We start from the raw sequence: 26,320 nt of genomic DNA, 5'->3' as shown, positions 1-26,320 counted from the left end.
ACCTTCCCTATTCGCTGCTGCTTGCCAGAGCCGGGAATGTCCCTGAAAGCAGGGGTGTGAGCACTGCTTGGTATCTCCAGTGGTGTTTTGGTGGCTCTGCAGCTCTTCCCACCTGAGATTGCTGTTGGCTGGGGCAGTGACTGAGCTGAGCACTGTCACCTGGAGCCTGGGGTTGATTATACTGATGACTTCCTGCTCTCCGTTCTGAGCCACAGGCTCAGATATCCCATCGCCGTCTCTGCAGCTTCTTGTACTTCCCCAAGCTTAAAAAAAACTCAGAATAAAGCCTTGTTCTAATTTCTGCCTTTCAGCATTATCAGTTGCTCCAGGCAGTTGGGTTCCAAGTGCCTGTGCAGCTGTGGGGGTTGCTTCACCCCCCACCCAGGACATAAATGCAGCAGTGGTTCTGTTATAGAATGAGAGTAAGCAATTTTGGAGGGGGGTGGAAGGAGAAGTGAAGATGAATGTATTCAGCTAGGAGGAATTCAGGAGGGTGAGCTAGATAGTAACGGTGGAGTTCAGACCCTTTAGTGGTAAGTACCCAGGGACCTTCCAGTAGACAGTACCTGGCTGCGTGATCCTGGAGTTAGGGAGACCAGTTGCAGCTCTGAGAGTATACCCAGATCCTGATGTCAGTGCTTGCAATCCTGTGCCCAGATACCTGAGGCCATCAGCTGAGCTGTACTAGATGGAAGAGCCAAAACAGCTTAATTTTTTTCAGTTTGTTATTGAGGAGTTCAGGTGTGTGATGGGCTGGGAGGTCCCCCAGTAGTAAGGCTCTGTCGTGTCCTGTGCTGCTGGGTTCTCAGTGCTGGCTGCTGAGATGGCCATGGTGAATCAGCTCAAAAGCCTCCACACTGCTGACCTTTCCCCAGCAGTCATCAGCAGACAGCAGCATGTTGGAGATGTGCTGTCAGCAGGTTCCAAGGGACATCTCTCCTTCTCTCCCTGCTGGGAAACTCAGGGCTGAATGTTCCCACTTCTGCCGCAGCGTTGTCATGGTTTCAGTGGCTGTAGAGTTTCATTCAGGCTGCCTCTTCCTTCTCATTTAGAAACATGTGTCTGGTACCCAGGCACCTTCCAGAAATAGCAGTCGCCACTGGCTGCTTGGCAGATGACAGCTGAGCTGCACTTTTGTTGCAGAGCCCCCTTTCCTGCATCATGTCAGCCAAATTCAGGCCACAGAAGGAATTAAAGATGCCAATCCAAGCCCTTCTAGCCCAGATTTTCCAAGTTCACTGCATTGCCCCAAGCCAGCCCTGGAGTCTCCAGGAGCCTGGTTCTCTGTCGGAGGTGTGACTGTTTGGACACAACACCTTTGCAGATTATCCAGGAGTAGCTCATCTGGCTGAGAGGAATAAGGGAGTCTCTTTCATATTCACTTTTGATCAGATCAAACGTGCTTTAAAAAACCGCTTAGCTTCTCAAGTGGCAGGTACTGAAAATGATCCATGCCCTGGGGTCCTGTGCCTTGGGGTCACCAGCTTGGCCTGCAATACCTAACCAGCCATAAACTGCTTTGGATTTCCTGAGTGGCTGTCCTCACATCCCGTGCAGCTTTCTGTTCAGCTTAAAGCTCTTCCAGGAAGCTGGAGAGGGAGGCACGCCAAGCTACTGATGGGAGGAAATGAGCTCAAAGCTTGTGCAAAGACCTAAAGCCAGTTGGCTAAAGCCCTGAGCAGCTGTAGGGGATCACTGATAACACAATTTTGTTAAATGTTATTCAGATCCAGGTGTTTGAAGATGGAGCAGACACGACCTCCCCAGAAACACCAGAGTCGTCTTCCTTGAAAGTCCCCAAAAGAGGTACGTCACACATCAGCCCTGTGAATTCTTGTCACCCAGGCCAATGGGGAACCGTATGTCAGACCCCAGCCTCACTTGGGGGTGGGGGAGGCCCTGTGGTCCCAGAGCTCCTTGCCTAGGCAAGTTGGGGGTGATGCATACAGGCATGTGGGATTCTTGCCTATTTAATTATGCACTTCCTACTGTTGGCTGTGTCTGTTCCTATCACTCTGTGCCCATGACTGGCTGCCCACACTTCACCCTTCCCATGGGACCAGTCCTGACTTTTGTTGTGGGCAGCATTAGGCCAAAGCCTTGCAGGGGCAAGACCCCTGGAGGAAGCTGTTGAACTGCAGTGATCTGTGTCTGCTGAAGGCTGCAGACACACCCCCTCCACTCCCATACACACATCTGGCTTAGAGCAGTGGTTCTCAATCTTTTTTGTACCAGGACCCATTTGTAAACGTCAGTGGCCAGGCCCAACCCAGGAATCCTGACAGCCTGCAAGAGAAAAGCCACAAGTTTCTCACATGTTTCTCCTTTAAAGAAGAATCCATTTTTAAAGGTTGCTTGTGACCCTTTCATATATTCTTGTGACCCACAGGTTGAGAAACACTGGCTTAGAGAATACCCTCTATATGAGTGTGGTATTACCTCCCAGGCTGCTCTTGTTGCCCCTCTGGAAGACACTGGTTTCCCCAGCGCCTCCCTTTGTGTTCTGTTGATGGAAGATGACATTGGTGTTGGGTACTTCAGCAAAACTGTGACTGCCCTGAAGAGCTGGGCCTTAATGTGCAGAACTCAGAGAACAACGTGTGTGGTATTTGCTGGGCACATGCTGTTTCTGCTGAACCAACCCAGAATCATGCTTGCTTGTGACCAGTAGCACCTTGGAGGAGTTAAATCCCAACTCCAGAAGCTGCAAGCACTGCTACAGAGGCAGCGTGCCTGAAGGGCCTGGGCTGCAGTGGGCTGTTTCCTTTTGTCTACCATGTCTGTGGAGGGGAGCTTCGACTTGGTATTCGTGTCGCATGGTGCTCTGTCCTGCCCTTGTCACTCAGACTGTTCCCAGTTCTGAGAACTTGCTGTCACTGCAAAAGGCTTTGGTCTGGCATAACCCCAACACATCTCCTATTCCCAGCAGCTCTCCCTTTTAAAGCAGTCCCTTTGTCACTTAATCTCTTCTACAAACTAATAAAAAACATTTTTTTTGCTTAGTCCATATAACTTGGATTTTTCCAGGCCTCTGTCTCTGCTGAGGCCCAGCTATCCATGCACAGAGCTTCTCCCTTTCCAGCTGTGTTTCTGATGCAAATGTTCTTAAGCATCTCTAAGGTTTTAGTCTCACGTTTTCCCAGCTTAGTGCAGGCCCCTGGAGCCTCCTCTGTTCCTGAGGCAAGGTGATCATACCCAAAGAATGGAGAATCTGGAAGAGAGCATCCAGCTGCTTTGCCCCGCCAGTGCTGCAGTGCTATTAGGATTTGCTGCTGTATAGAGGCTTTTGCTGGACTTCCTGTAGCGCTGCCTGGTGCTGCTGGGTTCTCAGTCCAGTGCCAACAAAATATAACAGCCGTTCAGGAGGCTCCTTCCAACGTAAATTAGCTGGTGCTGGTTGGCTTGAGTTTCCTCTGCTGCTTCCTGCCCCATTGCCTAGTTGAGAGAAAGCCCACTTCAGTTCTGCTGAGAGAAACTGGTTTTCCTTGACTACAGGAGGAGCTCAGAGAGTGTGTTTGGCCAACCACCCATGCTGCAAGAGGGTAGAATGAGCTACAGATACTGATGCAGCAAGGAAAACATAGCATGGGGGGGTAGGGTGTTATTTCTGCCAGGGTCGGAGGGAAAGAACAGGGGTATGAGTTCAAGAGTGTGTGTCCTGAGTGAAGGAAGAAAGGTGGGAAGGGTCAGGGAAACACTGAACCCATGCTGTGCTCTTTGGAGTAATGAAATACGGATGCAGGAAGCATGGCCTGGTGCCAGTGAGTTGCTATAGAAACCTCAGCGCCTGCTGCAGTCTTTGACTCAGTAGTACGTGCTGCAGAGAGTTTGGTCTCTAGCAGTTGAGCATGTTCCCCCTTCCCCCCACCTCCCCACACCAAAATGAATCCAGGTGTACAGTGCACCAGGGAGGCAGCTTGGAGTTTTGATTTATGAGCTCTCTCCATCCTTTATATGGGCAGCTGATGCTGCAATTCAAATGACAAAACCCAAATAGCAGGCTCATCACAATAGGCTGCAAGTCATGGTGTCGTCCCCATTAGATACCCAGGAGCGGCATGGAGGGTAGAATTTAGCTAAACAGATCATCCCCTGGGTTTGAGGCATGCACCCCACTTGAATTGTGGCTCTGCATTTTGATATTACCTTCCTGCAACCAGGAGCTATATGTCTCGGCCTCGAACTGCCGTTACCTTTCTTGGGATGTGGAGCAGCTGTTCAGTGGTGCACAGTAACACAACCCAGGGCTAAGGAAAAGTGTGGAAAGCTCCAGTCAAAGGGCAACTGCACAGGTCCTTTAGGTAGAAGTGAATGTGAGTTCTGGCCCTGGCACCTCCCACCTACGCTTGAATGCTGGCTCTGTGAGCTGCTCTTCTGTGGTTCCTTTATAAGAGAGAGTTACAGCCTCTTGTAGCAAGCAACACCCTGCAAATCTGGTGATCTGGGTGGGATGGCAGCTTTCTGTGGTGTACTGGGCTACTGTAGGCAGTGAGATGGCCTGACCCCAGGCAGATCTGTCCCAGGGGCATTAACCTGTCCCGCCCTGTTTGGCCCACATTTTCATGGTTAATATAGTCAACGTGCACAGAGGTATTTGGTCATGAACTCTCATGCATGTGCAAACCAAGAACAGAGAGCTTCCTAGAGGGATTAACAGCTACTGGTGGTGAGTGCAAGTGACCGCTTAGTTAAGGTGGAACAGAACTTGCCTTCCCTGTTGCATCTTATTCCTACCTCTCCAGAGACATGGGGGCATTTTTTAACTAGATCTAGACATTGTTTAATTGTCAAGGTGAAGCTAAGTATCCCAGAGCCTGCACTGGAATTACAGTGGTCTTGCTGGTCATGTTATGAAGAGTCCCATGCAGTATGTGTGGCAAATGGCTCATGGTTCTTCTGTTTCTCTGCTTTATTTCCAGATTCGCTGGAAGCTGCCAAGGCCAGCAAACTGGTGAGTGCTTTGGCTGGAGACTGCAGACTGTCGATACAAACTCACTCCACTGGTGTGTGTGGTGGTATGGAGCGGGGTGGGGGTGCACAATACTCCATTGATCTCTCTCTGTTGATACCTGTTGCCTGTCCAGAGTTTAGCACAAGCTCCATCTGCAGTCTTACAGGACTTGTATGTGGCCTGGCAGCAGGGTCAGAGTTCTAGTCAAGATGTTTCAGATCAAATGTGGCAAGAGGAAAAGCAGTGATGATATTGCCAGCAGTGAGTCTGCCTTTGTGTAACCTGGATGTTATGGTTCTGCTGGGGCCAGCTTGTGGCTGTGGGAAAGTTTGTATGCAAGGGCTTTGCCCAAGGGGTAAGTTGGGTGGAAAAAGCAGAGGGAACAAGGCACGATCAGAAGCAGCTTCCTCCATGCTGATTGGAAACAGGCACCTGATTCCCCTAGCCGTGGAGGGTTGTGCTGGGTGTGAGGGAGGTTTGGACTCTGTTACAGGCCTTTAACATTTGCTTTGATCTTGCGCTGGGGGCCATCCCTGCTTCGTTATGGAACACTACTGCATCCTTCAAAAGTTAACCCATATGTTATGGAGAAAGCAGCTGCACCCCTCCTGTTATCTGCATTAGCCTTCCTGGTGAGCTCTGTGCAGATAAGCTTTATGTATACTGAACTCTATCCAGGATCTCCAATGATGTGGAGAGGACCAAAATGGACACACAACGCTGTGTGCACGTGCAGTAAGTTCTCTCTGTGCTCACAGGAAGCCAGGCAGATGCCTGTCCATGCTGGTATTGTAATAACCACCTGGGCACTTTGGACAGTCTGACCAGAAACATTGCCTGAGCTTCAAGAACAGCCATGCAATATATAGATCCTGGGAATATCTGTGATCCTCATTAGGGTGGGGTTTACAGCTCATTTTGAACGCGCTTCGGAACAAAATAGCTGGCAGTTTGAGGGGGTGGAGGTACATTATTCCATACACACAACCATTGTGGACAGGTACTTTTGCATGGGCAAAATAACTGCTAAGATGGGCTTCTCTATTGAACTGAGAACAGTGCAACAGGATCCAGGGGCTGGATATTGAAACGAAACCATTCAGCATTGAAATGGACTGTGATCTAACAATCGTCAAAGGAAATCAAACTCCGAAGCAGCTCGCTGGTAAAGTGGGCTGTTTGCTATTTGTTTTTGGGATGTGCTTAAATACCTTTCTAAAGGACCTGTTTGACCCCTGCTTTGGGGTGGAGGGTTTTGGTGATCACTTCTGGCCCTGGAATCTGAATTTTCCCATTTGTCCTTTTCCTTCTGGGCTTCAGGAGAAAACGATCTGTTGCCCTTAACATGTACATGGCACTTGCACCTTTCCATTTGAGATGATGACTGGAGATCAGATCTCATGCTTCAGGACTCTCTCTGATCATCTACTACAGTCAGGAAGGATTTTTTTCCCCTGCTCAAATGACTGCCCAGATGGAATCTCACATTTTTCCTTCCCTGTATGAAGCATCTGAGATTGAGCACAGTTAGAAACAGGACCAGCCCTGTGCTTGGAGGGCGCACAGGGGATCTCGTCTCCTAGACATCTGGCTGGTGTGTCTTGCTCATGTGCTCTGCCTCAAACTGATTACCAGGTCTGGGGCTGGAAGAACGCTTTCCCCAGACCATAGCGGGGGGATTTGCCCCCTGCAGCATGGGGCATGGTTTGTCTGCTGGGCTTGTCTCAGTCAGCTCCCTGCCAGTGTATTGGTGGCCTACTGGGTGTCTTGTGTTACCCTAGCAAAGCATTCAGCTCTTTAGTCCCCTGAGGATTTAAATGTGATTTTAAATAAAGTTTCTGAGCTTAGTATGACGTAGTTCGGTGGAACTGAATGGCCTGATTACATAGGACGTCCATCTAGATGATTCCTTCTGTCTGTGGATCTACTGCATCTTATGTCTCAGTGGTTTTTTCCACATTCCTCTGAGGACACTGAGCTAGAAGAGGCAGTGGCCTTTTGTTGTAACATACTGCAGATATGCCTTCTGCAGCGATCTGAATTTACAGCAGAGGTCTTTGTGCATCCACTTCCAGCTGTGCACTGCTGTGGGAAGGTGCTAAACTCTCTCTGGTACCTGGGGTGCCGTGTGCTAAATTCGAGGTGTCTGCAACCTTACATTGTTCGCTGTCTACATCCTCAGGTTTTGTAGAGAGTCCGGACTCTGCCAGTGAAGGCTGCCTCGATTACACAGCTTTCACCATGCATGGGCATAGCTGTCCATGTGGTAACATGGAAACAAGCATGTGGATAATAAAGGCTTTGTGCAGGATTTCAACACAAGTGACACCTGACCCTGTGGTATGTGCAGTTTGGAGCTTGGTGACCAGGACCCCACAAAAACCCAACGTACGGAGAACAGGGCTGACTGTGGGAATGCCTTGTTATGTGCTGACTGCTCAGACCTTCCCTCCTCCTCCACGTGCCAAGTCTGCAAGCAGATACTTGATCATCCGGCTGTGAGCCAGACTGACATCCAAACCAAGCTAGGGAAAGAGGCCAGCATCTGAACAGTGATTGCTTGGGAGACTGCTGCATTGAGTGCAAGGAGCATGTGCTCTAGTGAGGAGGGCCAGATAGTCCCTGGTGTCTGACTGGCATTCCCCAGAACCTCCACTTGCTTATTTCAGTGGTGCCGCAGTTAGCTGCTGATGGTACCGAGATGTCTTGTTCTCAGCAACAAGAGCACAGTGTTGGAACTGTCCCAAACCAGAACTGGATCAGCCTGGAAACGTGTCCAAACACACGAGTCTTGCTTTGACTAACCCCATTCCTCAGCCTGTTCCAGAGGAACCAGTATTTGCTTTTTTATGATGCTTGTTCTTGGAAGGAGACTGGGCACAGGTGCTGCATGAGCTTAAAAAATGCTGGGGAAATCAGGACTACCTGCCCCTATGCATGACACCTACCTTTCACTGGGCCAAGCCAGGTGAGATATCATGCTCTCTGATTCTGATAGCAGATGTTAAGCCATCCAGAGTGGTGGTTGGAGGTGCCGCCATCTCTGCTCATGGCCTGCAGGAAACTGGAGATTATTTATCGGAGAAAAAGCCCATATTTAACTGGATTCAAGTTCTCATTGAAGCCTTCCCTGCATGCCACCCAGAGTGTTGTGACCCTGGGTTAACACCCATCCCAGAGCATGCTTTCTGTAGGGCTGTATGGAAGTGTCTGGATCCAGGAGATGACCAGTCGCACCTTCAATGCTAAAGGCTGTCCTTAGAAAATATTTTGCATGAGTCGAATCAAACTGCTACGGAGCGGTGATCATTCCTGTCTTCAAATCCTAGAATGATCATTGTGGCCTCTCAGCAGCTGCAAGCACAGATCCCTTAGAAATGGGGTTACTTGTTGTTTAGATGTGGATATATTATTATGTTGTGGGCAATGTGCAGGCCTCTGGTTGGGTGAGCTGATCACGCAGGATAAATGCTACTTCCCTGCTGTTGGTTTCTGTCAGTCTGGAACTCTTGCTTTTCCTGCTCATAAGGGCATGGCATCACAAGTGCATGCAGGACTGAGACAAAGTGCTGAGGATGCCCAGATTTGTCTGTTTGCTTGCCTTTTTTGTCATCTCTCTTTTCCCCTTCTGGACCCACTTCCTTCCTTCTGAGGCAGGGTCCCCTGCTCCTTTTAAGAAAACTTCCAGCAACGAGCAGGCATCTCGTGAGAGGCAAAACACAGCTCATAGTTTTATCTGGTCATTTCTATACTGAGCCTAGTAACTTGCTAAGGATCACTTGCTTGGTGCTTCTGGGTAGAAGATGTTCAGTGTCCTCTGAGCAGGGCCTGGAAGAGTGAGGGGGAAGGCACAGGCCTGGACGGCTGCCAGTTGCCCAGGAGAAGGAGAGTACCTTGCAGACAGTAGTAGGTGTTCATCACAAGGCCAAGAATGATAGTGAGGGACTGCACAGTAGTAAGGCTGGGGGGACCCCAAGGATCACAGGCATGAGGCTCAATAAGCCCTTGTAGCATAGGTGTGAAAATGCTCCTGTACCCCCAGTTCCCTCACCCTTGAAGAGAACCTTTTCCACCTGCATCACTGCTCCCTGTGCCAGGCACTGAAGAGTCGCACCCTGGGACTCGAGGCTGAGACTTCCTCTGGCTTTGCGGAAGCAAGTCTGCCTCTTTGCGTGGGCTTCCCCATCCATGCACTGGGAGTGGTTTGATTGATGGGCAGCTCATAGCTGCCGTTGCCCTGGTCGCTGCATGTCAGATTTTCAGAGCACCCTGATGCTTCCACCTTGTCTCAGGAAAAAACTAGCTGCATCTGGAATAACTGCATGCACTGGCTGGTATCGCCCTGGAGCAGCCTCCCACTTTTTCCCAGGGCAGAGTCTGGCTTCTGCTGTTGGACTTGGGCCTCCCTCATCTCTGATGCTCAAAGCTGCGGATTTCTGTACTCTTGCCACTAGATGTCAGCAGTGTCCAGGGAAAGGGCCGTGGTACTAGGAGGAGCGCGTCATCCTGGCCCAAAATCCCAGCAGCGAAGCATGACCCTGGATGGGAAAAGCAGCTACCCCTAAGGTCTTTTTGAGAGTCAGCTCCTTGCTGCCCTTTGAGGAGCTGCCCCTTGCTACCTGCACCTCTCTTTAATGATACCTTCAAACAAGAGAGTTCCCTGCCACACATCTGGGGTGCCCAATATTAAAAGGGCACTGAGGCAACTCAACAAAACTGTGGACATTACAAACAGAGCTCACAACTGGGTGTTCCACAACTACAGTGCCCTGCTAGGGCAGCTTTCATCCAAAGTGTCTGCTCCGTGTACTAGTCTCATCGACCATCCTCATGAGTTAGGTACAGGCTGATGCTTTGCAGTAATGAGAACGAGGAATCAGGGAAGTGTGCAAGGGACACTGCCCCAAAGGGCAAGCAGCATATTAATGACAGAGCTGCAAATGAACCCCCAGCGCCCATCTCTGGTGTATTCTTACTGCTTGGTAACAGCTTTGCTACAGCATTGTGCTAACTCACGAGAAGCAGCATGTGAAACTCGGCAGGCTTCGTGGCTGAAGACAGAGAAACATAATAAGTGGAGCAGTGGGGTACCTGAGCATGATGGTGCCCTCTTCCCTGACAGAAAGAGGTGGTGTGGCTCTCATGCCTGCCTGGGAAGGCGAGTTTCCTGCTAGTTTATTTCCGCCTCAGCTGATCCCTGCAGAAATAGGTTTTGTGCACTTGGGCGCTGCGTGTCATCTGAGCCAGGGATAAAGTCTGCTAATCTGTGACTGCATCACCGTAAGTCTGCCACTTTGAGAGGGGATTTTCACTGGTTTAAGAGTGACTTAGGCAAGTAATAATAGCGTATGCAATTTGCTATGGGCTCCAAATGGAGGATATGAAGATGTTGACTTGTCATCAAGTTGCAGACGCGTGCACTGGGATAGAGGGTGAATCGCCATGCTCATTTCCTGAGAGGCAGTCCCTTTAGGCGTGCGTGATGGTGCTCTTTGTCGGGGGGTAATAGCCAGGCATCTGTATTAGCATAGATTAGCGTCCAGCCAAATACATAAAAATTGTAGCCAGAGCCAGATTTCTTGCACCTCGGTCTGGCTGTGTCCAGAGTGGAAATTTCAGGAGTGCTGTTGGCTTTGACGGGGATAAATGACTTGCAATAGTACATCCACAATGACATGGAGAGAACGAGTCCAGTGCCATCTTACTAGGATGTAATTCTCCTTATGGTAAATAACCTCCACGCAGCTGAGGCAAAGCAGTTGTGAGCTGCATGTTCAAACTTTCACCTCCGTGGAACTAGGATTTGCAGTTTCCAGATTAAACGTTCATTCCTCTCACCCCTCCTGGTCACCTTGGGCCAGACCATCCATTTCATTTTACCCGTGGCTACTTTTGCCCTAGGGACCTAGATGGCTAGTTCTTTCTATGCTGAGCCAACAAGCACAAGTGCAGGCGGTGGCTGGCAACCCCTCCCCTGAACAGTGACTGGGCAGGACTTGCTGAGATGGGGGCACTTGGGCTGGGACCAGCATATACTCAGAGAGGAGGCCGGGGACATCACACCTCTGAGAGACCCCAGGCTCCTGGGAGCTGATGAATTAGACAGCTGTTCCCTTCCCATAGCCAGAACTGGGTTGTAAGAGCTCCTGAAGGTAAGGGTGCCCCCGGCTGGGTCCCAGCACACCGCAGCAGAGCACGCTTCACTACCAGATTTGTTAGGGGTTGCCTTCGTGTGCATTCCCTGCTATCGTACGTGTTGTGCTGTAGTGCAGTGATACCTCAAAGGAGCGAGAACAACCAGGTAAAGCGGTCTAACTCCTAAAATCAGTAACATGGCAACTTACAGATGATTCACTTAATGTCATCATTGTCCATGCCGCGTGAACTCTAACCTCTCACCTTTGTCCCTTCCTCATGCAGCGTGGAGTGAAACCTAAAAAGGTGGTGCTTTTTTTTTTTTTTTTTTTTTGGCAATTAATCTGCACGTTGCAGAATCTCCTGGCCGCATGACCTGCCCTCAAATGCATCCTGGCTCATTGTCACTCATTGCTGCAGTGCTCTCCATCATACCGTCGCATGTTTACCTATTGCATGTGTTCCCCTTCTCCAGCTCCCAGGCTGGCCCAGCTGACCTAAAGGACTGCCTAAGGGCATGACATTGCTCTAGGGGAAGGGGCTCCATTTCCAGCTACTGTACCACCCAGGGGCCTGTGGGTTTATGAAGCTAGTGCGCTCTTTTTCTAAAGATTTCTGAGAACTGTTTCGTTTTTCCTGGTTGCATCCCAGTACAGCTGTCCCCCGTAGCCCAGGTGGGAGTCACTATGTTATCTGTAAGATGTGCCCATTGTGTCTGTTTCTGGTCTGTATTACATGATTGACTATACAGCAATAAGCTTCAGAATCCAAAGACCCAACACAAGCATTGCCACCTCCATACAAAAACTTTGGCTGGTACTTTAGCCTTGGTTTCATGTTCACCTTCCTTCTCTTTCCATCCAGCTACTACCGCAGGTACACATTCTCTTAAGTCTATTTTTAAAGTGCCAGGAAAGACTTGATGTTTCATGCAATGGGGAAGGCATGGTCCCTGTCACCTCGACTTTACTGTCTTGAGGGGAAAATGCAGGGAGACCAAAATGGCTTGAAATAGCCAGGGGATGGTGCTAGAGGCATCGCATAGTTTCTAATGCTGTGGAACAGCTTAGATGTGGGTTAATACTGGAAGATGGACTATAGCCTTAATTCTGTGTACTAAGTAACCAGGCAGTAGGAAGAAAACAGGCAGGCTACTCATCTTGGAGATGAGTTTGGGTTTTGTGTGAACAATACTTGCTCAGTGACAATTTCCCCAGTCTCTCTTGTCTGAAACATTGACTTTTCTCTTCAAAGAACCATTTCCCTTGCACCCATGCCCTACCTTTTTTTTCTGGGTGGAATCTGGTGGGGAAAGGGGGAAAAATAGTCTTTTTGATACAATTAACAACTAACTATGTATCTGTAGACTTCTGATTGGCCTATCACCCAAGGAGACTGAAACTATGCAAGTTTCAGCAGAGCATGCATGTTTTGACAGTCTGACTTGGGGGTATTATGGCTTTACTAAGGAAATGCTGCAGTTAAATGGAGACCATGGATGGGCACGTGGACATGCTAAAAGAAAATGGAAATGAGGCAGTACCTGCTTGTTCCCATAAGCACCGGCATTGGGGCTGCCAGTTAGTGCTGGCTGCTGCAGACCTTTCACTTGAGGCCTAAAACCCTTCAGCCCTTGAGACGTGGTTCTGTGCAAAGAGGTGTAGAACCACGTCTGTCCTCCAGCAGGAAGCGCGCAGGCAGGGAGCAGGCGGGCGCAAGGGAAGTGCGTTCTACCTGGAGGTTCATGCAGGGGGGGAGACTCTAGCCGCTGCTCTCAGGAGGGTGGGGAAAGAGCCCAGGGACATCCACCCCCTCGTCCCGACCTCAGTGACCTCTCCAGTCGGAAATCTGCATGAAACTGAGGCTTACTGTGCTGCATGTGCCCTGCCCCTTACTTGGCTGCCCTGCTAGCTCTTATCCCTGCTGTGTGCATGCGACTCTTACTCACCCTCTCGTTTCCCTGGCTCGTATGCTCTCTGTGACAAAGGCCTCCTGGCTCCATGCGTGTTAGTTTCTGATCGCTGTGAATATCTCCATTGAGCTGGGCTGGTGGCAGGTTGTGGTGTGCACAGACCGTCCGCTCAGAGTGTTCTTTGTATAATCACTTTCAAAACGGGGGCCTCTCTAAGGTCAGAGATGCTGTGTCCCAGGTGGGATTCCTACCTGTCATTGCGATACCAAGCCTGGCATGGAAACGAGGATCAGACAGGTATGTCCTAGAGCTCTTCTTCCAAGTGCCTGGCCTGTGACAGTCCATTGGCAATATACTAGCTCCACTTGCACCTACCAGCACTATTTTTCAGAGCTGAAACCTTTCCCTGTTACCTTGGTGACAGTTCTTGTGGCTGGAAATCCTGGTCCTATGTGGCAAAATACTAAGTGTTCAAATAAAACTAAACACCGTTGGAAGGTAAATCCTCGTTAGCGAGATTAGGTGGCTCTCTGCAGTGCCTGTCTATATATAGACTGTAATCGGCCTAAGCTGTTTCCTACTGCTCTTTTTGGTGGCAGATGGTCACCATCATCTGAGATTGAGTTACTGCCCCCTACCCTCCGCCCCTTTTCTTTGTCTATCAACCCTCTTTCATGCTCTGCCTGCCATCTGGTTCCCTGTCCTTCAGGGAGGAGGATGGACTAGGTAGTCACCTGCTTCCTATTTCTGCCTCTGGACCTCTGTAGTTGGTCATCATGTTGACACCCCCTGCCTCCAGCGGATGCAGTGTGGGCCCCTCCTCAAGCACCTCCCGTCCTTTCTGTTTTCTGGAGAGGTCACAGGACATCCCAAGGAATTTTTCTGACTCTGGTCCAAGGTCCTTTATGGCCTGGAAGCTGGGAGGAAAGGAAAGCCAGAAAGTTCTCAGCAATGGCCATTGAGCTGTGCCATGAGACAAAGGCTTGTGGAGAGAAGCTGGTCATATCCTTCCCCAGTTCTATTGGATGTGATTATCAATACAAATTTATCCCACCCAAGATGCCATTGGCAGAGCATGGGCATCTGCAAGGGGGTTGGGGGCAGTGCACCCCACTTGCTGCATGTGCCCGGCTAAAGAGCTCTGTTGAGCGCTCTTCTGGTCAACCAGCTCAGGACCAGGCTTCTGGCAGGACCCGAGTGCTGAAGCCACTCCTTGTCCATGGTGGGCCTGCCTGGTGAGAGGAGAGGCTGGGCCCGGACACAAGGCAGACGCACTTTTTCGGATTATGAAGGTGGTCTGCTGCTTGTTAGCATATGTCAGCAGATCCACTACTGCTTCCTGTCTCCTTGGGTCTGCAGTAAGGGAAGCGAGGCCTTGGTAACAGACCCTTTGGGCAGGGGAGAGGTCACTAGCCTTTACTTCTGCGCAGTGTGGGGTAGGAGCAGATCAATAAAACAGTTGCAGTGGGTTCAGTGGGACTGCAGTAAATCCTTCTTCTTTTGGTTTAATGGTTTACCTGGCCCTGCCCTGAATTGCTGTGTAAGGGCATGTGGTCGCTGTTTCCCTCAGGTTTTGGAGTAAAGCTGTAATTCAGAGTCCCTGCATTACAGCAGCTCTGCCTAGCCTGCCACTTCCTGTGCAGCTGGAAGAGCTGGCCCCTGGTCCTGTGCTGTGCCAGCCCTCCACGGAACAGCTGCAGAGACTGGCGCCTGGTGGGCTTATGGAGCTCGGCATCACCTGGCGTCATTATACAGCCTGAGAAGGGGCATGGATTTCACTGTCCTGCGTCTGTGGTCAGGGTGCCAGTCACCCATGGGCAGGGTTTTCTGAGCAGTCTTCATGACTGCATGGTACAGTGGGGCAGGAGCTGCACCATGCCCCACTGAATTACTGGTGTTTAGAGCAGGGAGCTGGCTAACAGGAGCCAGCCAGACGCCTCCATTGTGGTGGCCCCATTGTGCTGTGTGTTCTCAGACGTGAAGCCCTGGGTCTGGGATGGGTGGATCAGGATAAAGGAGGCCCAGTTTTGGCCAAAGGCTTAGCAGATGTGCTGCACCTGGAGATATGCATTGCCCTTGAAGGGGAGCAGGTTCTGCACTGTGCAGTTGGACGACTGCCAGTCCCCCTGCTAGAGTACTGCTGATTGTTCCTGGGCTGCTGTAGCCAGAAGAGTAGGTTGAAATTGAAACCAGGAGTGCTTGTCCCAATGGGTGCTGGAAGTATGAGGCCAGTTTTGGGAGGAGGGTTGGGATTCACCTAGTGCTTCATCCACTTGAAACATAAGCCAAGCGAGGAGAGTGACAACTTTTTATAAGGCATGAAACCAGCATGTTCTCACTCTGCCCCAGCCTGTCTGCCACGTAGCACCGTGGCTTGTAGCCCATCCACATTCTGATCTCTGGCTAAATTTGTCGTTCTCTGTCATCTGGCAGGCAGTTACCAGCCTGGCAGTCAGGGCTCTGGGACCACTTTGTTCAGGGTTTTCTGTTGAACCCAAGCCTGGAAGGTTTCTGACCAGCGAGGCTGCCTTGTCTCGGGCGTGCAGCTGCTCCTGTGTCGCCTCTCCCACACTACATCTCTTGTTTCATTACTGACTGGTGTCCACTCTTAAGCTGCCCTTGGGCTTTGTGCACTAGACTGATGTCTCCAGAGCAGATGGGCTCTTCCAGTGCAGGGTGGGGGGCAGGTTGTATGTCTGCTGAAGGATGGTTTTATCGCTTGAAGGAGACTGCACAAGCCCTCTCCTAAAGGGTAGGATAAGCCAGATTTCTCAGTAGATTTCCACTCCACATCTGGGCTGTCTGTTCTCCGAGCCTACTTGCCAGAGGAGGGCAGAGCCAGTCCCAGGCACTTGGGAACTTCTCTCAGTCCTGCCTGGCACCATGCACCAGTCAGCTGAGATGCACTGGCCAGCAGGCTGTCCTGTCTTTTGAGGACCTTCCGTGAGTTATGGCTGCGACTGGAGGACAGCAGCTCTTCAGCCTTTGTCTGGATGCAGGCGGCTGTGCCTGCCGAGCTCTGCAAGAGCAAGAGTAGCAACGCAAGCCAGCAGACCCTGTACTCATTGTATATGTGGGTGCGGGTGACAACAGAGGCAGTCCAGCGTGTTTCTGGCAGCACCATGTATTGGGTACCTGGAGTGAAGGTTTGCCTGTCTTGTGAGCCCTTCCTGGCTTCGTTTGGCTGTGAAATCTTACTTGTTTGCAAGCCTGTGTATCTTGCACCTCATGTGCTTTTTGAGGACCATGAACCATTTCTTAAACAATTCCTGATTTATTTTTTTCCTTTTAAAACTGGTGTTTTCTCTTCTCCTGCTACCTGCCCTTAATCTTGTCAGTGCTGATGCATGTGATGGTGGAAGATCAGTCTCCCAGGGACAAGTGCCCAGCTTTGGACTTGCCTATATATCCGCACTGTGAGTTTCTATCATTTGCACCTGGGATGAGGAAAAGCTCTGGGTTGTCGGTCCAGCAGCTGGCTCACCCACTCCCAGCATTTTTCTGACTCTTATGCGATTTTTTTTTTTTTTTTGGTATTTAGTTAAAAGTTTTGTGGGACACAGCTTGTGCAGAGATGTCCATGAAGGGGCTTGCAGCAGAGAGGTCAAGGTCTAAGGGAACCTGAGAGTAGATCTTCTACAGAAGTGTTGGGAGGCATGTGGGTGAGATGACAAGGCAGAGCAGGGTCATCCTTCGGTCCCAGCATGCTGGTTGGAAGGGAGATATCTCCATTGATCATCTTTTGCAGTGTGTTCAGGAAGACTGTGCACTCAGGGCTATCTCACTGGAATGTGCACTGATAACGTGCATTTAGACTCCTCCACTCCTCCTATACTGAACTATCAATGGCTCACTTCCCATATCTACCCCTTAAGAAATTGTCTGCTGTTCTTGCCAGCAGTTCCTCTGTACTGACCAGAGTCCAGAAGCCCTGATGGCTTCCTGGGTTTTAACATCCTGCCCATTAAACCTGAAAATAAATAGATTCCTTTGCTGAGAGCTCTGCGCAGTTGGTGTCCAATTACAAGGAACTTTCACACAACCGTCAGAGGAGACTCCTGTATAGAAGGGATGTTTGTAAAGATGGTATCACCTTACTCAACAGCTCTTCTCTGCATATCCAGTGTCAGGTCTGCTGACTGTGGGGCCAGAGATGAGCCCTGGTTCTTGCCCTGGCTAGCCCTGCAGAGTCTACAAAGCTAAAGAGGGTGGAGCTGAATTCCTTTTTTGCTTGCACATCATTGACAGGACTTGTTCATGGGCTCCCGTGACTGGGCCAGTCAGCTGCCCTGATGCCAACCAGACTAGGGGGCTGATGGTTTGTGATCAGAAGCAGCAGAGCATATGGTCAAACCAGAACCTGGAACAGCCAGAGTGCTGGTGTGAGAATTGCTGGGAAGAGCAAATCGAAGCAACCAGCGAGACAGCCCCAAATCCCTGCGTAGGGCTCTCCAGTGGCAGATGCTTTGTAACAGCGATGTGCAGAGCTGAGGCAGACTTGCCGGATGAAGTATCAATGACCCAGAGTACAAGTGGAGACAAAGCATGATGTGTACAACCAGAGAGGGACAGAGGAGCCTTGAGACACTCTCCTATGACCCCAACACAGGAGGGAGTGCAAGAGTGAGGCTTTGTGTGCCACAAACAATCAGCCAGAAGGCACAAAGCAATGAAGAAAAACGCTGTCTCTGGAGGAAGCAGCAATGGCAAAGGGGTACAGGGAAAGAAACCAAGTGGGAAAGCTCTATTCTGGGGGTTGTCTTGGCCCCGACATACCGAGAGACCCATCTTCCTGGCCAGGTCAGCAGTAGTTGTCTAGCTTGTCCTGCCCTCAGCCTCCTTCCATTGACTTGTGTTACAACAGGAAGGAACCTGGTTTACCATTGACCTTAGCCTGTCATTGTAGTGGGGCAGTTAGGACAAGGGTGTTTTATAGAATCACAGGTAATGAGGGTTGGAAGGGACCTCAGGAAGTCGCATCTAGTCCAGCCCCCTGCCCAAAGCAGGACCAGCCCCAACTACATCATCCCAGCCAAGGCTTTGTCTACCCGGGTCTTCAACACCTCAGGGGTATGGACCAAGGTGGTAAAGGGCCCTAAGGCCCGCCGCACCAAGGCTTCTGCTCCGCTGGAGCTTAGCAACAGGTACGCACCTCTTGCTGCTCCAGCAGAGCCTGCTGAGTTGCCAGCTCCTGCAGGCAACACAGGCTCAACTGCAGCTACTGCCTCCGCTCTCCCTAAGATAAAACGTAAAGTGTTTGTCCTGGGAGACTCCATCCTGAGGGGGTAATCCGCCACCCCGACCCCTTAGCCCGGGAAGTCTGCTGCTTCCCGGGGGCCCGCATCTGGGACATTGCAGAGAGGATCCCTAAGCTCCTCCAGCCCACAGACCACTACCCCATGCTCCTTATTCAAATGGACACCAATGACACAGCTCGGAGCACCCCCAGCCAGGTCATGAGGCGCTACAGGGATTTGGGAGCGGGGCTAAAGGGTCTTGGTGCGCAGGTGGTGTTCTCGTTGATCCTCCCAGTCTCTGGCTATGGGCTGAGGAGGGAGAGGAGGATCCACATAGTGAACCAAAGGCTGCGGCACTGGTGTCATCGGGAAGGCTTTGGCTTCCACGACCACAGCCCGCTCTTTGGAGAGAGAGGCAGCGAGCTGCTGGGAAGGGATGGCCTCCACCTCTCTCCCCTGGGGAGGAAGCTCTTCTCAGCCAGGCTGGCTAACCTGCTCCACTGGGCTTTAAACTAAGCCCACTGGGGGACGGGTGGGACTACCGCCACTGCTGGCCTGCTAAGCAACCCTTGCAAAGCCAGCAGGCCAAGGCACTAAGGGAGCCCACCCCTGCCCCAGCCCTGGTACAAACTGTGGGCAAGGCAAGAGCCCCCAAGGGGACACTTGCCTGCCTGTACACAAATGCCAGGAGCTTGAGGAACAAGCAGAAGGAGCTTGTCCTCCTGCTCAATGCAAATAATTATGATGTCATAGGGATAACGGAGACCTGGTGGGACTCCACCCATGACTGGACCATGGGTATAGGTGGCTGTACCCTGTACAGGAGGGATCATGTAGATCAAAGGGGCGGGGGTGTAGCTCTCTATGTTAAGGAAAGCTATGCGTCCCTGCAAGCTGATGTTGGCGACAAGGGTGGACGACTGGAGACCCTCTGGGTTAAAATCCATGGGGAACACGGCACAGGGGACACGACAGTGGGAGTCTGCTACAGACCTCCCACCCAAAGTCCTGATCTTGACCAGGAGTTCACCTGGGAGCTGGCTGAGGACCATGGTTGTCATGGGTGACTTCAATTACCCGGACATCTTGTGGGAGGATCACTCAGCAAAATCCAAGCAGCCACAAAGCTTCCTCTCGTGTGGATGACCTCTACCTGATTCAAGAAGTCTATGGGCCACCGAGAGGCAAAATGCTGCTCGACCTGGTACTGGCTACTGGGGATGACCTAATTGGTGACCTAGTGATCTATGGGAAGCTGGGTGACAGCAACCACGAGCTGATCACCTTCACCATCCGCTGTAAAGCTGGCAAGTCGGCAACACGGAAGTCCTTGACTTCAGAAAAGCCGACTTTGACAAGCTCAGGAGGCCTGTCAGTGAGGCCCTAAGGGACCATGTCCCCAGGGGGAGGGGAGTTCAAGAAGAGTGGTTGCTTCTCAAGGGAGTGATCCTCAGTGCACAAGCTAAGTCTATTCCATCTCAAAGGAAAGGCAGCAAGAGGGCACAGAAGCCCCCCTGGCCCTCCAGGGACCTAGCAGACCTCCTAAGGTTAAAAAGAAATGCCTACCAAGGATGGAGGATGGGATTCACCTCCAAGGAGGGTTATTCTGCACTGGTCCGGTCCTGCAGGAAGCAAACCAGGAAAGCCAAGGCTGCAACTGAACTCCAACTAGCTTCAAGCATCAAGGACAATAAAAAGTCCTTTTTCAGATATGTGGGGAGCTGGAGGAAAAGCAAGGGCAACATTGGACCCCTGCTGAACCAGATGGGGCAACTGACAACTGACGCCCAGGAAAAAGCCAACCTATTAAATGGGTATTTTGCATCAGTCTTTCATCAGTCCCATGGCATGCCCATGCCCATACAAGACAGGGAGATCTGGGTGAGGGAGATCCCCTACCCTTCATCAATGCTGACCTTGTGAAAGAACACTTTGAGAAGCTGGATACCTTCAAGTCAGCCGGCCCTGACAATCTGCGCCCCAGGGTACTTGAGGATCTGGCGAGCGTCATAGCCCAGCCTCTGACACAGATCTTTGAAAACTCCTGGCGCTCTGGTGTAGTGCCCGAAGACTGGAAGAAGGCCAATGTGGTGCCTATCTTCAAGAAAGGGAGGAAAGTGGATCCAGCTAACTATAGGCCCATCTATCCCAGGGAAGATCTTAGAAAAGTTTATTAAAGAGGCCATCCTTAATAAACTGGCTGACGCCAACATCCTAAGGGATAGTCAGAACGGGTTTGTTGCGGGTAGGTCTTGTTTGACCAATCTCATTTCCTTCTATGACCAGGTGACCTATCACCTGGACAAGGGAGAAGAGATTGATGTCATATATCTTGACTTGAAAAAAACCTTTGATCTGGTATCCCATGATCACCTCTTGGCCAAACTGGCGAATTGTGGCCTTGGGTCCACCATGATCCACTGGCTGGAAAATTGGCTCCGTGGTCGGACCCAGAGGGTAGTAATTGATGGCAGTCACTCATCGTGGTGCCCTGTGACCAGTGGGGTCCCCCAAGGCTCTGTCCTTGGACCCATATTCTTCAACATCTTCATTAATGATGTGGACATTGGAGTCAGGAGTGGACTGGCCAAGGAAGAATTTCTTTAGTGTCTGAGCGCCCAAGGTCTGGAACAGCCTGCCATCAGAGGTGGTTCAAGCACCTACACTGAACACCTTCAAGAGCAAATTGGATGATTATATTGCTGGGATCCTATGACCCCAGCTGACTTCCTGCCCTTCGGGCAGGGGGCTGGTCTCGATGATCTTCTGAGGTCCCTTCCAGCCCTAATGTCTATGAAATCTATGAAACCTCCAAGGATGGAGACTCCACCACCTCTCTAGGGAGCCTGTTCCAGTGCTTCACCACCCTCCTCAGGAGAGGTTTTTCCTAATATCCAATCTCAACTCCCCTTGCTGCAGCTTGAGCCCATTGCTCCTTGTCTTGTCATCTGTCCCCACTGTGAACAGTCCAGCTCCATCCTTTTTGCAGCCCCCCAGGAGGGAGGTGAAGGCTGCTATTCAGTCTCCCTCAGTCATCTCTTCTCCAGACTCAATTAGCCCAGTTTCCTCAGCTTCTTCTCATAAGTCATGTCCCCCAGCCCCCTAACCATTTTCATTGCCCTTCACTGGACTGTCTCCGATTTGTCCACATCCTTTCTTTAGTGGGGGGGCCCACAACTGGCAACAGAACTCCAGATGTGGCCTCACATCTGTGTTTTTATGTGGTTTATGCTTGTTAAGCTGTTGGTGTTTAACACAAAGCTGAAGCTGGATATGCAACCTTTGAGCAGCATTGTGGGGTTTCAGTTGACTCTGGAGAGTAGCCCTGCCTCGTAGAGGTGAACTCCAGAGAATTGTGTGCCACATGGGTAAAGCAGTGGACACCTTCATCAGCAGCTCCCTCCGGACACGCCTGCAGCAGTGCCTGGCTCAGGCTGCTATTTGCTCTTGAATGGATGATTGTCAACAATCTGAGATGGTGAGAAACTTTCACATGGTCTTCTATGGGAGAGAGCGCTTGCATGGGTAAGATAGCTGGAAGTCTGCTTGCGTAATTCCATGCATGTGTTTGGAGGGAGCGTGGATGCACATCTGTTCTAAATTAACTTTTTCAAGCAGACTTGGCCAGTGGTCTGTGTGGGAAGAGGCATGTTTTGCACCCCCACAGTCCCAGAGGACCAGCAGTCTTCATTCCCCCTTTCTGAAGGTCTGACTAAGCAGGGCTTCTGCTGCTGGGGGAGAAGGTCAGATCTCCCCAGCTCTGAAGGGTCTCGCCTTGACCCCTGCCCCATGGTGGAGCGGAGGCCCCGAGTGTTGGAGGGAGAGGAGAGTCCCAGGTTCTGGACCATGCCTGTGCCTGCCGTTCCATTGCCTACTGATACACTTCGCTGTCCTCCGCAGTCCTTGGATTGCCCAGCCATTCTCAAATAACGAGCATCCATCTTCCTTCTCTTGTGGTGGTTAGACTGCAGCTCTGGCCTGTGGCTCTGGAAGAGCCTTGCTTCCCTGGATAATTCAGCAGTCGGGGTTGCAACTGTCTGGGGCCACCTCTGCTCACTCCAGCCTTGCTCTGAGTGTTTGTCCACCGTCAGCGGTTTTGAACATGGGGATGGGTGGATTGAAGTCGTGATGCACTCCATGAGTTCTCAAAGGCACAGGTAACAAGATGCAGGTCAAGTGCACCTTTTGTGCAAACTTGCCTTGCTTTTCTGTTCTGCCTTTCACTAGCTGCAAACAAGAGGAATGCGTCCCACCTCTGAGCAGTGGAAAAGCATCTCTTGCACCAGGGCTGGGGTTGTGGCTGTGCTCTACAAATTGTGGTTTGTTGGCTTCTGTGGTTCAAGGATGATGGCTAAGGAGGTGGGGCTGGCCCAGTATGTGCGATGCAGCTGTGGAGGGGAAGCTTGCTGCTGCAGCAAAGGTTCCCAGAAGCATGGTGAGCTGTATCCAGGAAAGCTTGAGTGCCTCCAGTTTGCTGCCGAGAACCTGGATAGGAATCAGGTGGAGACATGTCAGGGAAGATAGACTGACTGAAGCCCCCATGCTGTTTTTGTTTTGTTTTGTTTTTGGTTTTTTTTTTGGCCTCATCTGCTCTGCAGTGAGGGTGGAAAGAAACCTGCTTGTAAACCAGGACATGCTCCCCTGAATTCAGAAGGGCCATGTCCCAGTCGTCCTCCGGGCTTTGGCAGTGGTGACAATATGAGCTGAAGCCAGTGGCTGATGGATTCCCCAGAAATGGTCTGTTCTCCCTGCTTTTGCACTCCCACAGTGATAAATGTGGCCTGACAGGCCTGTTTGCAGCCTGCTGGGAGCTAGGTGGTAGCATCTAAGTGGCACAAACTGGTTCCCAGCCCTTGTCGTGAATACAGGCCGGCAGCCTGGGAGCCACGGGCTAAGCATGCTATGCAGCAGCTCTATCTGAGCATGTGTCCCAGGTCTGTGGTTTTGGTAGGACCTGTCCTCGTTACAGATCACTGCTAGGGGATGCTGTGCTTGAAGACATCAATGGGCTGTAATGCTGGGGCTGCAATGGTTTGGATAGTTAAGAAGCAAAGCAGAGCCCCAGAGCATGATCTCATCTGTTGTTCGCTGCCAGGGGCACGTTTGTAATGTTCGGTACGTAACTGTAGCCAGCTTTGACTGCAGCCCTTTGGGAGAAGCCAGCAAGCTGCTCCTAAGCTCTGGTCTGCTCCCAAGGCCACATGTTACTTGATCTACCAGTAAGTAAAGCCCCAAGTCCCTGAGGGCACTGCCCAAGCCTTCATCAGCACAGCCCAAGGCTCTGAGCCTGCAGCTGCGTTCCCAGGGAAATGCAACACCCCCCACCAGCAGCTCTTCAGCCGGAAGGGCACAGACACTGGTGGGGGGCATTGTGCATCTGTATCTGTTAGACATGATTCTGCCACATTTCAGATTCTTTAGGACCTTGCTCTGTGCATTTCCCTCAGGGAGAACGATGGACACAGTGAGCCCTGAACCTGGTCCACAGAGCTGAAGACAAAGGTTCAATTCAGGACTAGCAGGGGTGAGCTCGGCTTTCTCTGCACTTTGTTGCCCCAGAGGAGAGAAGGTTTGAGTTAGCAATTCAGAACTTGCCCTGGTAGATGTCACCAGGATAGTGTTAGGGGTGAAAGCCTGTCTTCCGAAATCTATTCCCAAACAAACCCAGGCCATGATAGGCTGTGCGGCTGATGCCCCTGCCATCACAAATCAGTTTTGCTCTTACTCTGCAACAGCATCCAGAATCTGCTTCGTGTTCTAGGCTATTGATCTGCTTTTGCAAGCAAAGCTCAGCGAAACATGATCGAGCTTTTAGATGATCCCAAGGACTCAAGGCCAGCCAGTTAACATGATTAAAATGGGGCTGCCTGGAGTCGGTTTCAGCTTTCAGCCACACGCGCTACCTGCTTCCATCGTAAAGAGCCTCTTTGTTAGCCAAGATGACCCTAGCCTGGAGATGGAGGTTGCTGAACACTCGGTAGGATTTTCAGAGGGAAAATACTTCAAGTTCTCTCTTTAGTGCTTGTTCATAAGACTGTCTGGCTGTAAAGAGTGTCTAGCAGGGCTGGGCAGCTGGTGGCCTGCAGGCCACATGCATCTCACAAAGGATTAAGTTGTGGTCTTCGGGCTTCTCCTCAGCCCCCAGCTCCCCCATCGCTCTAGCTGCAGAGAGTTACAAGCTTCTCTCCCTCTTCCAGCTCCCACTTCCTTCCCCTGCTCTAAGAAGCAAGGCAGTCTGGTACATGGCCTCAGGTGTAGAGGGTGAGTCTGGGAGCATGAGGGGCAGCAATGGGGCATCTACACAACCTATGGGGCCTGCAGCTCCCACCCACTTGGAAGCTGGACAGCCCTGGAGTGTGGTGTGGTAAGAATGTGACTGGCTGGGAGTCACTGCAGCGCGTGAATCCATTGCATCCTTCTCGACTCAGTGCAGGTAGGGGGTGGGGGGCAGGACTTCTAAAGCCATGTTTGTGCCAGGAGGGTGTTGGCACATTCACTCTGAGCTGCTGGCGCCTCTCATGTCTCTTCCATTGTGAAGCTTCTTCCTGAACTTACCAGGCCCCATTGTAAAGCCGGTTCATTCTTGCCCCTGTGGCACCCATCAGGAGGCTGCTGCAGCATCCTTGCTGCTTCACAGCCTAAGAAACCTCCCTAAATTCCAACCTAGCTTTATTCTAGGACATTATTACCCCCTTTTCCCTTTATTCTTGCATCAATCTTGTCCTGTAGTGTCTATAGCTCTTTTTCCTCACTGGCATTACATTCTTTCCCCTCCTTGTCTACTTGTAGAGAGCAGGCAAAACCCCTCTTAAAGTCGCAGACCATGAGGGTTGGAAGGGACCTCAGGAGGTCACATCTAGTCCAACCCCTTGCTCAAAGCAGGACCAGCCTCAACTACATCATCCCAGCCAAGGCTTTGTTGAACCGGTTCTTCAAAACCTCTAAGGATGGAGGTGTGCCACCACCTGTCTGGGGAGCCTGTTTTTCACCACCCTCTTCTGGAGAAAGTTTGTCATAATATCCAACCTCAACTTTCCTTGCTGCAGCTTGAGCCCATTGCTCCTTGTTCTGTCACCTGCCCCCACTGAGAACAGTCCAGCTCCATCCAACAGAAGGCTGCTGTTCAATCCCCCTTGGTCTTCTCTTCTGCAGACTAAACCAGCCCAGTTTCCCAGGTTAAAGGCATTATAACCTCCTGGCCTGCTACTGTTGGCATGGCGCTGTGTGGCTCACATTGGATATGTCTTGCTCCCAGCTAGTACCAGGGATGTGTTGTGATACTGGGTGGAGCACGTGGGTGCTGCGTGGATGGACGTTTTCATATCTGGGAACTCTTTGGAACTGCATGGGACTCTCTGAGACCTCATCAGTGTGTGATTGTGTGTTTTAAATGCATGGGTGGTACCTGAGGATGGCCTGCTGGGACAGGGCTTTCATTCTCAGCTGTCTGTCTTTTTCTCCTGTGCCCACCAACTCCTGTCTCCTTCCCTCCCCACCTTTGGTCTCTGGAAAGTTTGACAGTCACAGACTGCCCCATTTCCATGAGACTTGAATACTGCCAGAGGCCATTTTAGGCAGTGTTAAGTATGTCTTGGGGTGCTCTTCACTTTAAAGCCTCCGGCCATTGCTCAGGCTGGTGCTGCACGCTAGTTCTGGAGCAGGACATCTGCCCGGGATGCGATGGACAAAGGGCACTTTGCACTAAGAAGTTACTGTGCTTTCTGACACTAGGCAAGCAGCCAGATGCTGGGACGGGAAGCCCCTGGAGCAACATGGCTCAGTGTCATCTCTGCTGGGGGGTGTCAGAGGTCTCCTTCAAACCTTGCACTGAGTTGGGTCTAAGCTTCACAGCCAGAGCCGTCAGAGCTGTCTCTTGCGGTGACTATGCCACAGTACAGGGACAGTCTCAGGTCTGAGCAACCCCTGTCATCGGGACTCGTTGTATGAGGCAGGTGCTGGGGGCAGATGGAGGGCCCACTTTCTTGTCAGTCCCTGGGCTTATAGTTTCATAGTTTGTAGGGTCGGAAGGGACCTGAGCAGATCATCTAGTCCAACTCCCTGCCATGGCAGGAAAGAGTACTGGGG

The 26,320-nt window shown here is 51.2% G+C and overlaps 1 protein-coding gene across 11 annotated transcripts in view; it reads left to right on the top strand.

The window, feature by feature from the left end:
• DCTN1 (dynactin subunit 1) overlaps nucleotides 1–26,320 on the top strand; it is a 119,164-nt gene that overhangs the window by 37,305 nt on the left and 55,539 nt on the right. For 9 of the 11 annotated variants that reach the window (XM_090035187.1, XM_090035186.1, XM_090035188.1 and 6 more), the window contains exons 3-4: nucleotides 1,728–1,806; nucleotides 4,920–4,951. In XM_090035187.1, coding sequence (XP_089891313.1) covers nucleotides 1,728–1,806; nucleotides 4,920–4,951 — 111 coding nt within the window. Of the gene's footprint in view, nucleotides 1–1,727; nucleotides 1,807–4,919; nucleotides 4,952–11,371; nucleotides 11,393–26,320 lie in introns of those variants that run through there. The other 2 variants (XM_090035191.1, XM_090035190.1) reach the window with 2 other exon arrangements.

Source organism: Crocodylus siamensis, chromosome 2 (genome assembly GCF_052110815.1).
Source record: "Crocodylus siamensis isolate JL-2025a chromosome 2, ASM5211081v1, whole genome shotgun sequence".
In the NCBI taxonomy this organism is placed as follows: Eukaryota; Metazoa; Chordata; order Crocodylia; family Crocodylidae; genus Crocodylus; species Crocodylus siamensis.
This window is presented reverse-complemented; position numbering and strand designations above follow the sequence as displayed.